The sequence below is a fragment of the Oncorhynchus keta genome, chromosome 25 (genome assembly GCF_023373465.1).
Source record: "Oncorhynchus keta strain PuntledgeMale-10-30-2019 chromosome 25, Oket_V2, whole genome shotgun sequence".
Taxonomy (NCBI): Eukaryota; Metazoa; Chordata; class Actinopteri; order Salmoniformes; family Salmonidae; genus Oncorhynchus; species Oncorhynchus keta.
In genome coordinates this window covers 16,968,604-16,983,300 of record NC_068445.1, presented here as the reverse complement: position 1 = coordinate 16,983,300, position 14,697 = coordinate 16,968,604, and the positions used below count along the sequence as shown (strand labels likewise).

Here is a 14,697-nt window from a genome sequence, read left to right as displayed (position 1 = left end):
AAAAGATTTGGCATGGGTCCAAAAGACCAAAAGGCTCCTCAACAGCTTTTACCCCCAAGCCATAAGACTGCTGAACAATTCATTAAATCGCCACCGGACAATTTGCATTGACCACCCCCCCTCCCTTTTCTACACTCGCTGTTTGTTTGTTACCTATGCATAGTCACTTCGCCCCCACCTACATGTACAGATTACCTCAACTAGCCTGTACCCCCGCACACTGACTCGCTACTGGTGCCCCCTGTATATAGCCTCGTTATTGTTATTCTTATTGTGTTACTTTTGTTATTACTTTTTATTTTAGTCTACTTGGAAAACATGTTCTACTTCTTAAACTGCACTGTTGGTTAAGGGCTTGTAAGTAAGCATTTCATGGTAAAGTCTACACTTGACGTATTCGGTGCATGTGACAAATACAATTTGATTTTGATTTGATTTTAAGTAAGTTATCATATGTCTTGAGGTCTTATCGCCAGGCCGGTGTTATGGGCGGGCCAATCCTACCGTACCTCCATGCTCGTCCAAATAAAATATTGAAATACTGACCATTTATTTGACAGAGAAGCGCACCGACAGAAAGATGCAACAATCTCGACAGAAAGATGCAACAATCTCTGATAAAGCATCCGAGCTAGCGAAATTGCACTCCTCTGTCTCAGTATGGGTATACCATGTATCTGTTTCTGTCTGGACAAAGAGTATGGCATGTCATACTCTTTTTTTCCAGACAGCATCGGATACATGGGCTAAATTTTGTAAGAGAGAGGGGCACTGTTTCCTTTGCTGAGATGGTTTCTCCAGTAGAGTGCAAGAGTTCAAACCAGAGTGTTCACTCTTGCCAAAATCTGCCCAGAATGAGCCCAATGTGTTTCTAGGGGCTTAATAAGCAGACCTTTGTTACCTCTGCTTGCTTTTTATGTCTCTATTTTGGTTTGGTCAGGGTGTGATTTGGGTGGGCATTCTATGTTCCTTTTTCTATGTTTTTGTATTTCTTTGTTTTGTATTTATTTATTTATTTTACCTTTATTTAACCAGGCAAGTTTGGTCGGGTACATTTCTATGGCAACGAATCCTTCAGAACTAACCTGCTCCGGGGCAGGTTAGCTGCAGGTTGAGCTGCAATTTCTGAGGCTGGTAACTGTAATGAACTTATCAACTGCAGCAGTGTAACGGTATTCGTCATCTGAAGAAGAGGAATCATCGGACCAAAGCGCAGCGTGGTGAGTGTTCATGCTTTCTTTATTAAAACTGCACTATAACACTATAACAAAATAACAAAGGGAATAACCGAAACAGTCCTGAAAGGTGCAAAACACTAAACAGAAATTAACTACCCACGAAAACTCTGTGGGAAAAAGCTATGGTTCCCAATCAGAGACAACGATAGACAGCTGTCCCTGATTGAGAACCATACGGTTGGGGCGGCAGGGTAGCCTAGTGGTTAGAGCGTTGGACTAGTAACCGGAAGGTTGCGAGTTCAAACCCCCGAGCTGACAAGGTACAAATCTGTCATTCTGCCCTGAACAGGCAGTTAACCCACTGTTCCTAGGCCGTCATTGAAAATAATAATTTATTCTTAACTGACTTGCCTAGTTAAATAAATAAAATGAACCACTTCCTTGATTGACCAGGAAATGGGACTGTAGGTGGACAACAAAGTTTCAGGTAACCTTCAACAAGCTTCTCACAATAAGTTGGGTGAATTTTGGCCCATTCCTCTGTCAAGAGGAATGGGCCAAAATTCACCCAACTTATTGTGAGAAGCTTGTTGAAGGTTACCTGAAACTTGAGAGGTTTGTAGGCCTTCCTGCTCGCACACGCTTTTTCACACATTTTCTATAGGATTGAGGTCAGGGTGTTGTGATGGCCACTCCAGTACCTTGACTTTGTTGTCCTTAAGACCAAGCTTTAACTTCCTGACTGACGTCTCGAGATGTTGCTTCAATATATCCACATAATTTTCCTACCTCATGATGCCATCTATTTTGTGAAGTGCACCAGTCCCTCCTGCAGCAAAGAACCCCCACAGCATGATGCTGCCACCCCCGTTCTTCACGGTTGGGATGGTGTTCTTCGGCTTGCAAGCCTCCCCCTTTTTCCTCCAAACATAACGATGGTCATTATGGTCATCCAGCATCTTCACAAGGTCCTTTGCTGTTGTTCTGGGATTGATTTGCACTTTTCACACCTAAGTACGTTAATCTCTAGGAGACAGAACACGTCTCCTTCCTGAGCGGTATCACGGCTGCGTGGTCCCATGGTATTTATACTTGCATACTATTGTTTGTACAGATGAATGTGGTACCTTCAGAGATTTGGAAATTGCTCCCAAGGATGAACCAAACTTGTGGAGGTATACAATTTATTTTCTGAGGTCTTGGCTGATTTATTTTGATTGTCCCATGATGTCAAGCAAAGAGGCACTGAGTTTGAAGGTAGGCCTTGAAATATATCCACAGGTACACCTCCAATTCACTCAAATGATGTCAATTAGCCTATCAGAAGCTTCTAAAGCCATGACATCATTTTCTAGAATTTTCCAAGCTGTTTAAAGGCACAGTCAACTTAGTGTATGTAATCTTCTGACCCACTGGAATTGTGATACAGTGAATTATAAGTGAAATAATCTGTCTGTAAACAATTGTTGGAAAAATTACTTGTGTCATACACAAGGTACATGTCCTAACCGACTTGCCAAAACGATAGTTTGTTAACAATAAATTTGTGGAATGGTTGAAAAACGAGTTTTAATGACTCCAACCTAAGTTTATGTAAACTTTCGACTTCAACTGTACATTGGTTAGGTGAAGATAATATTAATATTATTCTGTAGGTAAATCTGTGACACGCCATGTAATGTATGATATGTTACGTTACATTACGAATTGAATGAATTGGGTAATGTAAATTATCATAAATCTTGAATGAGTTATAATATTATATGAATGGAATAGCATTTGTACAAAATCATACAAATTAGAGTATTATACGTCTTAACTGGTAGTACAACAGCATACGAGTTGGAATATGTATTTTTTCAAATTGACTTATTTAACCTTTATTTAACTAGGTTAACTAGTTAAGAACACATTTTTATTTACAATGATTGCCTACCAAAAGGTAAAAGGCTGCCTACGGAGGCAGGGGGCTGGGATTAAAAATGTAAAATAAATTAAATAAAAATATAGGACAAAACACACGTCATGACAAGACAGACAACACAACCTACAACACACAAGACCTAAGACAACAACATAGCATGGCAGCAACACATGACCAGTTTGCTTCTTGCTTGAAAACAACAAAGGAGAATTATTGGGTGAATTTATGTTGGTTTTTAGGTGAACTAATGACAAGGGTTAGTTTAATATTAATATTAATCTGTGACACAATATTAGTCTGTGACACTCAGTATGATATGTTACATTACGTTTATATTATGAATGAAATAGCGGTCATACAATATCATAGGAATTAGAGGACTATAGTATAATTTGTCTTACCTCGTCATACAATACCATACGAATTGGAAGAAGTAACTCGAAATGTATCTTGTGGAAGTATTTCATTATACCTCTTTCTCTGAGACCAGGTTGCTTGTTGCATAGTAACAACAAAGGAGAATTACGGGGAGAATTTACGTTGTTACAAAGGTTGGGATAATTTATGTGAAAGGTTAGGGGAACTACAAACTACAAAGATTAAGTGAATTAACGAAGTATGTGAATTGGGTTAAGTTTAGAATAAGGGGAAGGGTTAGCAAAAATGCTAAAGTTACCCCTGACGCAACTCGAACACATTGCAACCTTAGACGTCACTAAGAGCCAAAAGAGCTCAAAGGGACATGGTGACATCAAAGTCCTGGAGGAGCCAGCAGCATGACCAGTGATTCAGGCTCAAACACATCCAACTATATCAATAAACCATTTGACCAAAATCCAATAAGGTAAGTGTTTGTCACAACAGGTCCCATCCAACACAATTCTGTCACGTTTGATGACTGTCTTTTACAGGCAATCCAAATGTCACAAACATACCAATAAAGCTTCTGATTATTTCATATTAGTCAATAAAAAATAAAAAAAGTAAAACCTTTTTACTTAGGCTACTTGCTGCAGAGCAGATTACATTTTAGGGGTGTAGCAGGTGGGCTGAAATGTTATCTGCTGCTCTGCAGAAAGACGATATGATATGTTACTGTATGTTACTGTTTGTTTTGTGACCTACATCATCTAAAATACAAAACAACCATAAAAAACACAAGTATAATATATTGTATGTGTTCCCCATGTTGTCATGCTGGGGCTCAGAGTTACACATAGGATGGTATGTCAGTCAGGTAATCTCATCACAGACTCAATTTAATTAAAGAGAGTATGAAGAGATATGGCTCAGGGCAGGCCAAGTGATATGATTAGACAGACAGAGTCCTGAGGACAATGACCCTGCTTTGATTCATTCCCTCCCCTATCTCGTCACTCACTTTGACTAGCATAGGGAACACTCAAAAGGCTTGCTGCAGCCAGCCGGGAAATAGAACCAAGTTGAGAAAATCTCTGGGGTAGGCTAGAGTATCCTCCGGGGAACATGTGACACTAGCCGCACCAATCTGTCACACCATCAATAACTGGTGTCTTCATCCTTTATACATTACTGGGAAAACAGATTACTTTTTCCATATACCACTGTTCTAAGCAGACAACCTTGATAAGTCTCTTGTCGGTCCAGATATCAATTCTCACCTTTTTCCAAGACAGTGGGATGTCTGTTGAGCAGCATTTCGATGTTGATATTTTGAGAATTACCAGGGGAGCTCAGAAATCTCCAACAACCAAGCATGTCTTTATCATAGCTCGCTATCATGCAGTACTATGCAGAGCAACCATCTCCCCATTTGAGCGGAGCAGTCATAAAAGATATGTGATATGCCTCTTGGGAGTGGGATGTGTTGGAGGAATGCATGTGCAGGTATCCTCCTGCCCGTGGGGACAGGGGAGCAATGGCTTGGCACACCAGTTGATCCTGTTTGATAAAGGCCCTAGCAAGACCAGGTTATATGTCTCAGCCTGGAGGAAGTGTCTGACTCTCATTCCAACGCAGAAGAAAGTTGATCCGGTGGGAAAGAGGAGGGGCCATGCCTGCAGGCAACACTTTTGTGAGGAGGAGGGCAACACACCTTGTCAACAAGACACATCCATCCATAGCTTTACACCTACCTACACAAAACCACTGTCCTCCATCTGCTCTTCCCCAACCACACCCACACTACCAGACAGACTCCATCAATGCTTGAATCAAATAGCTTCTTGCCACAGTGTCCACTCCAGTCCTCCTCTTTCACAGTCATAATCACTCATTTATGGAAAGAATTAGTCACCAAATGTTTTTACACAATATACATCTGTAGTGGAGACTAGGGACAATTGTAACAATGTTTGTCTTTTACTCTACTGCTCAGAGATCACTTGAACTAGGCTAGTTATTTTTTATATAAGAAAATCACATTGCACTTTATTATGGGCGGTAGGTTCAGTACACATCATTGCATTTTGTATCAGAATGTAGGCTGGCCCTCATTGAAGTCTCGTGATTGATGCATTGCATTCTTTTTGTCAATAAAGCCCTCTTGCATAAACTTACGCCATACCTTACCTCATTGTTAACCTTCAGATGTATAGGTTACCAGACCCGGACTCAGGGATGGCTGACCCTGGAAACCCCTTCAATCTCCACTGAGTTAGGTAAATCTGATTTTTGTTTTTTTGCACCTCACGTGGAATCATCTCAAAGCGAGCAGGGTTGGTGGAGTTGGTGCCTCTAGGGCAATTCTGGGAATGTTAGAGGGCCTTTTAACTGAATAATGTGTTTGTTTCATATAATTGTGTTTCTTTAATGTGTTTTGTGTTTTCTTTTCATGTAATTTGTCATTGATGTGTATATAGATATGTATAGTGTAATAGTTGTTTATTGATGTGTTCAATCAGGGCTCATCTGTGAAAGAGGCTGTGGTCTCAGCATGATTCCCTGCTTAAATACAGTTTAAATATAATAAAAATAAATTAAACATCTGTTTCCTAATCAATGAAAATGAATTGTTCCTACAGACAGTGAGTCACGCGGCCGTGGCTTGCTATATAAAGCAAGCAGACAGGCATCGAGGCATTCAGTTACTGTTTGATTGAATGTTAGAATGGGCCAAATGAGTGACCTAAGCAACTTTGAGCATGGTATGATTGTCTGTGCCAGGCTCACCGGATCTAGTATCTCAGAAACGGCCACCCTCCTGGTGTTTTCTCGCACGATAGTGTCTAGGGTCTAGCGAGAATGGTACAACAAACAAAAAACATCCAGTCAGCGCCAGTCCTGTGGGAGAAAACAGCTTGTTGATGAGAGAGGTTGAAGGTGAATGGCAAGAATCGTGCAAGCTAACAGGTGGACCACAAACAGACAAATAACAGCGCACTACAACAGAGGTGTGCAGAACGACAACTCCTCAATCCTTGTCACAGATGGGCTATTGCAGCAGATGACCATACCGGTTTCTACTCTAATCAGCTAAAAACAAGACGAGTGGCTCCAGTGGGAACGCGATCACCGACACTGGACAATTGGACAATTGAGGAGTGGAAAAACATTGCCTGGTCCGACGAATCCCAGTTCCTGTTGTGTCATGCTGATGACAGAGTCAGGATTTGACGTATGCAGCTTGAGTCCATGGACCCATCCTGCCTGGTGTCAACGGTTCAGGCTTGTGGCAGTGGTGTACTGGTTTAGGGAATGTTTCCCTGGCACACATTAGGTACCCTGATACCAAGTGAGCAATGATTGAACGCTACAGCGTATCTGAACATTGTTGCTGACCAAACCCAATAGAGCATCTTTGGGGTGAGATGGAATGGGCTGTTCACAGCATGAATATATTGCGTGATGCCATCACTTCAGCATGGACCGATATCCTTGTGGAACATTTCCGACACCTTGAAAAATCCATGCCCTGAAGAATTCTGGATATTCTGGAGGCAAAGGGGTGTCCGACCCAGTATTAGATGGATGTACCTAATAAACTGGCCGGTGAATGTAAGTATTTTTATGTAAGCAATATTTACAGTAACAACCCCTGTTTGTGCATGGCCATTCAGTTCCGCTCAAAACATCTTGAATAGTCTGATGGTGCCCAGATCATATCTGTTTACAACTTCTTTGGCACCCTACAGGACCCCAAGGCTGGTATTATTTGGTTAGTTAGTATTTGTATAATTCACATATAATTCATACCATCTTAAAGGTAAAATCACTTCCCACTGGGCAAAAACGGATTAAATCAACTTTGTTACCACGACATTTCCACAAAAAATATAACATGTGATGACGTTGAATCAATGTAGAAAAGTGATTTGGATTCACAAGAAGTCATCAATGTAAGGGAATTTCATACCTAAATCCAATGACATGGTGAATTTTTATTTTATTTTCCATTAGTTGACAACTCCACAAAATGTATATCAAAACTAGACGTTGAAATGACGTCTGTGCCCAGTGGGTTGTTTTCATCATTTGGCTGCTTGGATTGAGCAGCCACAACAAAACATCATGTGCCTAGCAAGAGACAACAATAGTGACACATGTCAATATTTAGCCAGCATATAGTGATGAAAATTATGCCAGTTTGAATTCTTGGACATTAATGCCCAGGACAGTATAAAAAATCTGACATTTGGCTCAAAATGTCAAGCAGGGAAAGAACCTAAATGGGCATGAACTGAGTGAGTTTCATCACAAGTAACTTGTTTCTGTTTGGAGATACTCAAAATGTTACAATTGCCCCCTGTTGGAATTGCCCCTGGTCTCCCCCACAAACATTTTAATGTCTCAAAGAGGCTATGTTTTCAGAGTGGCTATTAGTAGATCAGAGAGGATATGAATGTGGCTGGACGACACTGCATGCATTAGTTTTCCCTTTCTCTGTGACGTGTGAATGACAAGTTGATTCTTTCCCTTTGAGTACAAGACCGCTCCCATGATGGGCATGGAGGGAGGAGCAGGGCAGATACTGAGAGACAATACTGTGATGTCCAGTGAGTGACAGGCCTCGCCCTACGATAACCCCCGACTGTCAGTTCTGTCCCAGTGAGCAGAGGGCACTGGGGACCTGTCTCAGACACAGCCATCCCATAGACAGGGGCCCAGCCCTCAACAGAGACCCCTGCATCAACAGCCAAAGTGCATGTATACTCCCTGCCGACAGCTGTCATATTTACCTCAGTGTGCTGTTAGAAATTCTATGCTATACTGCTGAGACTGCTGCTTTCTTTATCCTTTTCTTTTGAAAACATTTACATCATCATAAAAAGATTACGTATTTTGTTCCACTGCAAACTGTGTTGCAAGAACTGAACTACAACCCAAAACCACAGTAGCCACAGTAGGATGAAAACACAGATGATCATCAACTCCTAACCCTCAATAAAGAGGCTGGCGAAACAACCCACTTGAGAAAGTAAAATATATTGTTTCTGACGTTATTACTGAGTAATTCACAGACCACATTTTTCCTTCCTTGTCTGCATTTGTGCTTCAAAATATTTATTTTGGGTTGTAAGTCTTGATTACAGCTCATTATAGGTGACATGGTTTTAGGGCTCTATTCCATCCGTATCACAGAAGTTCCGAGTTATAGTGTGATTGACATTTAAAGGCAATGTTCCCGAGATAGCAGAGACCACATTCACGGTAAATGCTGCATATGTCGTCCGAAACGGAAATGGCCTTTACATTTCTATCACGCAATCTGTAGCGCTTCACAGATACAGACTGAACCCTCAGTGGCTATTAAAGAGACCAGTATGTTCATCGGCTCTAACAGCACAGTGGCCCCTCACTCTGGGAATGTGCCCACCTTTCACTTTGGGCACTGCCCCCTCACACTCTGGGCTCAGCATGTGGAGACACTCTGCCTCTAGGACAGGAGACGGGCCTCGGTCTTCTCCACAACTCAATAGCAGATGGAAGCTGGCCGAATTGACGGGAGACGGGCCTCGGTCTCCTCCACAACTCATAGCAGATGGAAGCTGGCCGAATTGACAGGAGACGGGACTCGGTCTCCTCCACAACTCATAGCAGATGGAAGCTGGCCGAATTGATATTCATGAGCACCTGCATTGTACCGCTCCCTTTTGTCCCCTTCTACCCCTCATGTGCATTGACAGCCCCCTCCACTTTCTCCTCCCTTGTTCCCATAAATAATCGGCTCAATTGCGATGTGACAGCCAGAGGCGCACAACAACAGGCTGATGTCACCACTCCTCTCTCTCGTGGAGGCTTTAATAAGCAAGTACCCCCCGCCATCCTCACAAGCTTCACTTGCTATTGAAGGTGAATAATGATGTCTGATTGACAATGCGTCACCTCTGTGGGGAGTCTGCAAGGTGAAGGGCAGGTCATCTGTCAGTCCTGACAGGGCACAAAGTGTGGACAATAATGGAGGATTTGTGTTGCTTGAAAAACAGAGACTTGGAGCCCAAGGTGGAATAAATCAGGACAACTTAAGTAAACAAGAAAATAAAGCAATTCATCTGAGTCCCTACAGCCATGGACAGGGTCAGTGTTAAAACACCAATAACTAATCCAGCACTCTGTGGAAACATTATGCATTTAAATCAGGCATATTCTTGAGGCTGAAGCATTCTGTTTTAAAATATCATTCCCAGACTTCAAATTAGGACTTTTTATTGACTGTTATTTCTTCACACTATACTTGTTTTTCTCAGTCTCAAAGACTGAGTATGTTCAGCACATCCTAATGACAACGATGAACAAAAAGTGATGTTTGAAGACATCACCTAGCGTTGCCCCACCCACTTAACTTTGCCCCACCCAACTCTTCCTAGACCATCTGTCAAAGGGATAATACCATCCATTTAATTGCACCTGCCATTTTAGCAATGCATTAGCTGTCCATAAACCCATGTTCCTGGAGTCCATTCTATTCCTATATGGAGCCCTTGACTGTCACCTCAACCACAGCACACAGATGTACCTTTTATTAGTACGCGTTTCCAGGGATTAATACAATTCCTCCAAAAAACAACATTCCGGTGACATCATTGGCCTCTCAGATTCCAGGAAGGGAACAGAGGCGGTTTCTCATTACCTGGTAAAGGACAGATTAGGCACTGTGTCCCTGAAAAGGCCTTTTCTCAAAACAGTGCCATTTGAAACGTTCACTTCATCCCTCCTGCAGCAATTAGTCATTAGTTGACGTTACATGTTTCAGTTCAAATACACAGGTCTGAAGGATAAAACAGCTCACACATTAATCAAAAATCGAACTCGTTCTTGCATCCTTCCATATTTACCTTCAGCAATGATATTCCGTAGGCAATAAAGGCTACTTCCATTGAACCTAGCAGTCAACGTTAGCTCTTAACAGGGATCAGGAGCTGTCCCACTGTGTGGCGCCAAGCCTGTTGCATGGAGACAGCAATCCAGGTGATGCATCAGCCCATAGCAGGAAGCCAGAGGCAGACATGGGTATCAGGGTCTGTGGTGGTTGATGGATGGCACTGGAGAGCCAGCCAAACCAAGCCATTTACACTGTAATAAATTAAATGTTTACGGCTGCCCACGGCTCTCTGTACTAGCGGACATTTCTTCTGGTGTCAGCAGCACATTATCATATTTAATCGCCCCCAGTAACCTACACTAAATGGGTAGGAGATTGAAGTGGCCATCAGTCCATCTTCGTAAGTATGATTTACATCATAAACAACAAAAATCAAGATATTTATGCACCTGTTTATTAAGTCCTTTCAAACTCTGAAAGCTTTATTGATTTGTTTTTTTCGACAGCATTTTATTTAATGTAATTATTTTACGACGACATAAGTCCTCTGCAAACCTTTATTAGAAGATCCCTGAAAACAAACGGACCTCCTGTTTAAAGCATGAAGAGGATACGGTCATTACATGGCAGGCATGCACAATGAAAGTGCATGGTGTTATCTAAAGCATAGAATTCTGGTTCTTTTTAATAAGCATGGTTAACAACTAGAAATCTTTACAGTTGTGATCATACTTAAAATAAACGACAGATCATGAATGGGAAGAGGTACATAAAAGACTAAACCCTCACACGCACACTCCCACAACGTACAAAGTACACAAGCATACACTTCAGACATTAAACATATGTATGCACGCACAACTACAGCATGGAGTTTGGTAAAAGGAACATTGCTGGTGTCTCTGATCGACACCAACTGCAGACATTGAGCTAAGAATAACGCTGTATTGCAGGTTGTCATGAAAAACCATTTGGACCTGAAAAGATTGATAGAAAATACATATGTTTCCACTAGTGGTTAAGCAGCCAATTGATTAATGGTAAAAAAAAAAAAAAAGCAAAGCTGACAAATGTAGAAATAGCAAAAACTGGCCAAGTAATATTTAATACAATTTATAGTTATTTTCATGTAGCAACTCCCCTTATGGACTATACTCAAATGGATCAAACATAAGCTTCCTTGTACAAAAAGAAAATAAAAAACATGGTAATAAAAATAAAGAGTGCTGTGTAAATATATATTCATATTTATAAATTTAACTGTATTTACAAGGAGATTGTAATATGAATGAAATAACTGACCACTGCACCAACATATACAAGGTAGAGTGCCTTCAGAAAGTATTTACACCCCTGGACCTTTTCCACATTTTGTTGTGTTACAGCCTGAATTTAAAATACATTAAATTGAGATTGTGTCACTGGCCTAAACAGAATACCTCATAATGTCAAGTTAAATAAATGAAAAGCTGACATGTTTTGAATCAATAAGTATTCAACCCCTTTGTTATGGCAAGCCTACAGTCTTGGAGTAAACATTTGCTTTATAAGTCATATAATAAGTAGCAATAAGTGTTTTAACATGCTTTTTTTTATGTCTACCTCATCTCTGTACGCCACACATACAATAATCTGTACGGTCCCTCAGTCGAGCAGTGAATTTCAAACACAGATTCAACCACAAAGAACAGGAAGGTTTTCCAATGCCTCGCAAAGGGCACCTATTGCTAGATGGGTAAAAATAAAAAAGCAGACATTGAATATCCCTTTGAGCATGGTGAAGTTATTAATTACACTTTGGATGGTGTATCACTACAAAGATACAGACGTCTTTCCTTACTCAGTTGCCGTAAAGGGATTTCACCATGAGGCCAAAAGAGACTTTAAAACAGTTACAGAGTTTAATGGCTGTGATAGGAGAAAACTGAGGATCAATAACATTGTAGTTACTCCACAATACTAACCTAAATGACAGAGTGAAAAGAAGGAAGCCTGTAACTGGGGAGGCAGGTAGACTAGTGGTTAAAGCATTGGGCCAGTAACTGAAAGGTTGTTAGATCAAATCCCCGAGCTAATAAATTAAAAATATGTTGTTCTGCCCCTGTTCTGCCGTCATGTTCCTAGGCCGTCATTGTAAATAAGAATTTGTTCTTAACTGACTTGCCTAGTTAAAATAAAGGTAGAAAAATATTCCATAACATGCATGCAAGTAAAACTGCAAAAAAATGTAAAAGAATTCAACGTTATGTCCTGAATACAAAGTGTTATGTTTATGGCAAAGCCAACACATCATGGAGTACCACTCTTCATATTTTCAAGCACGGTGGTGGCTGCATCGTGTTATGGGTATGCTTGTCATCGGCAAGGAATAGAGCTTTTTGGGGGGGATAAAAATAAGCACAGGCAAAATCCTAGAGGGAAATCTGGTTCAGTCTGCTTTCCAACAGACACTGGGAGACAAATTCACCTTTCAGCAGGACAATAATATAAAACACAAGGCCAAAAATACACTGGAGTACACTGTCCAAGATGACATTGAATGTTTCTGAGTGGCCTAGTTACAGTTTTGACTTAAATTGGCTTGAAAATCTATGGCAAGACTTGAAAATGACTGTCTAGGAATGACCACGAAGAACATTTTTAAGAATAATGGGCAGATATTTTACAATCCAGGAAAGACTAACAGTTGGAATCACTGCCAAGTTTGATTACAACATGTATTGACTCAGGAATACAAATACTTATCTAATCAAGGTATATTAGTGTTTTATTGTTCATATTTTTCCATAATATTTTTCTTCCACCTAGATATGACTATTTTGTATAAATCGTTGACAATAAATGATAATTCAATCGATTTTAATCCCACTTTGTAACAACAACATTTTGAAAAGGTCAAGAGGTGTGAACACTTTCTGAAGGCACTGTATGACTGTCCCATGTTAATATATTCTCTGGATTTGGTCTTAAAAGCAAAATAATTTCATTTATTATTGATGAACATTGGAAAAATACAACAGACATAATCCTAACTCAGATCCATCCAATTCATAATTCTTTCAGTTTAGTACGGTCTGTTTATCTTGTTCCATGGAATGCCCAAAGTGGAGAAATTAGTCTTTCCTTCTCATGCACCGTTTGACACAAAAAGAAAGACAATCCCAGCAATACAAAGTGCCCCGAAAACATATCCACTTCAATCACGAGCCAAGAAACTGCTGCAGCCTTGAGTCCTTGATGCCCAAACGGTACGTTTAAAAGTTTCAGAATTAAGCTTTGTCCCACTCTCCACCAGTGTTTTGCCTAGTCTCTGGGAGGGTTGGGAGAGTTCATACCAGGCCAGTGGTGCAGAGAAGGAACGACAGTAAGAGGAATGTCAGGGTGTTTGAGGGGAGTGAGGTATCAGCGCTTCTTGAGGGCCACCCCGTTGGAATGGGGAGGTAACTTTGGCAGGCAGGGCTCCTCAGCCCCAGCATCGTGGGAGAAGACAGAGTCCTCGCCAGAGGAACAGGTGGAGCTGCGAGTGTCAGGGTAGCTGGGGGAATACTGGTCCAGAGGCACAGACAGCTCCAAGTACTCCTGCAAACACACACAGATGGGATTTATGAGAGAGGATTGGACACACTGGCCAGAACACAGTCATATATCTGTCTTTGGATATCATCCATTTCACACCCACATACAGACAAGTGGCTTAAATATCAAGTAAACACAACATGTTAACATGTAGCATTTGGTCCTGACAGTAATACACGGATGTGAGTTTATCACCTTTGTTGACTCTGTGTGAACTGCTGAGGCGTGCTCAATGTGGAGACTCACCTGGTTGGACGTCATGGCCAGGGTGCGGTCCAGGTCTTCCACCAGCTGTTTGAATGTGGGCCGGTGAGAGGGAACGGCATGCCAGCAGTCCCTCATCATCATGTATCTGGGAGGGAGGAGGAGAAATGGAGAGAATAGAGAGGGAGAAGAGAGCGGGAAAGAGTTCTAATTCTGCTGCTGGCTTGCCTGTCTTTTTTATTATCAGAGGTCAATGTCGTTGCAGCAGCTGCATCCCTGTGCTCTGGGATAAACCCATCGCATCCATTCTAATGATAGAACACTGAGGAAGGAGGCTTACAGTTCGTGAGTGCAGGTGGAGGGCTTGTCCATGCGGTGGCCCTCCTTCAGCAGCTTGAACAGCTCTTCTACAGGGACCCCCGGGTACGGCGAGCCCCCCAGGGTGAAGATCTCCCACAGCAGCACCCCAAAAGACCATCTGCAGATACAGACGGACAGGACAAGCCCCATTAGTCAACACACAGGTCATATCATACAAGCCACGGGTATCTGGCCAACTTCTGCCCATTCCAAAT

At 41.5% G+C, this 14,697-nt stretch overlaps 2 protein-coding genes across 7 annotated transcripts in view; both read right to left on the bottom strand.

Annotated features, from left to right (window-relative positions):
• The window catches only part of lgi3 (leucine-rich repeat LGI family, member 3), a 28,768-nt gene extending 18,040 nt beyond the window's left edge, over positions 1 to 10,728 (bottom strand). Inside the window, exon 1 of the mRNA XM_035735968.2 lies at positions 10,356 to 10,728. The gene's annotated coding sequence lies outside the window, so the exon portion shown is untranslated. The remainder of the gene's footprint in view (positions 1 to 10,355) is intronic.
• Positions 10,729 to 10,885: 157 nt separating this feature from the next.
• The window catches only part of fgfr1a (fibroblast growth factor receptor 1a), a 46,375-nt gene continuing 42,563 nt past the window's right edge, over positions 10,886 to 14,697 (bottom strand). For all 6 annotated transcript variants that reach the window (XM_035735960.2, XM_035735962.2, XM_035735965.2 and 3 more), the window contains exons 16-18: positions 14,463 to 14,600; positions 14,165 to 14,270; positions 10,886 to 13,921 (exon numbers count right to left, since the gene is read on the bottom strand). In XM_035735960.2, coding sequence (XP_035591853.1) covers positions 13,745 to 13,921; positions 14,165 to 14,270; positions 14,463 to 14,600 — 421 coding nt within the window. In that variant the 3' untranslated portion in view covers positions 10,886 to 13,744. The remainder of the gene's footprint in view (positions 13,922 to 14,164; positions 14,271 to 14,462; positions 14,601 to 14,697) is intronic.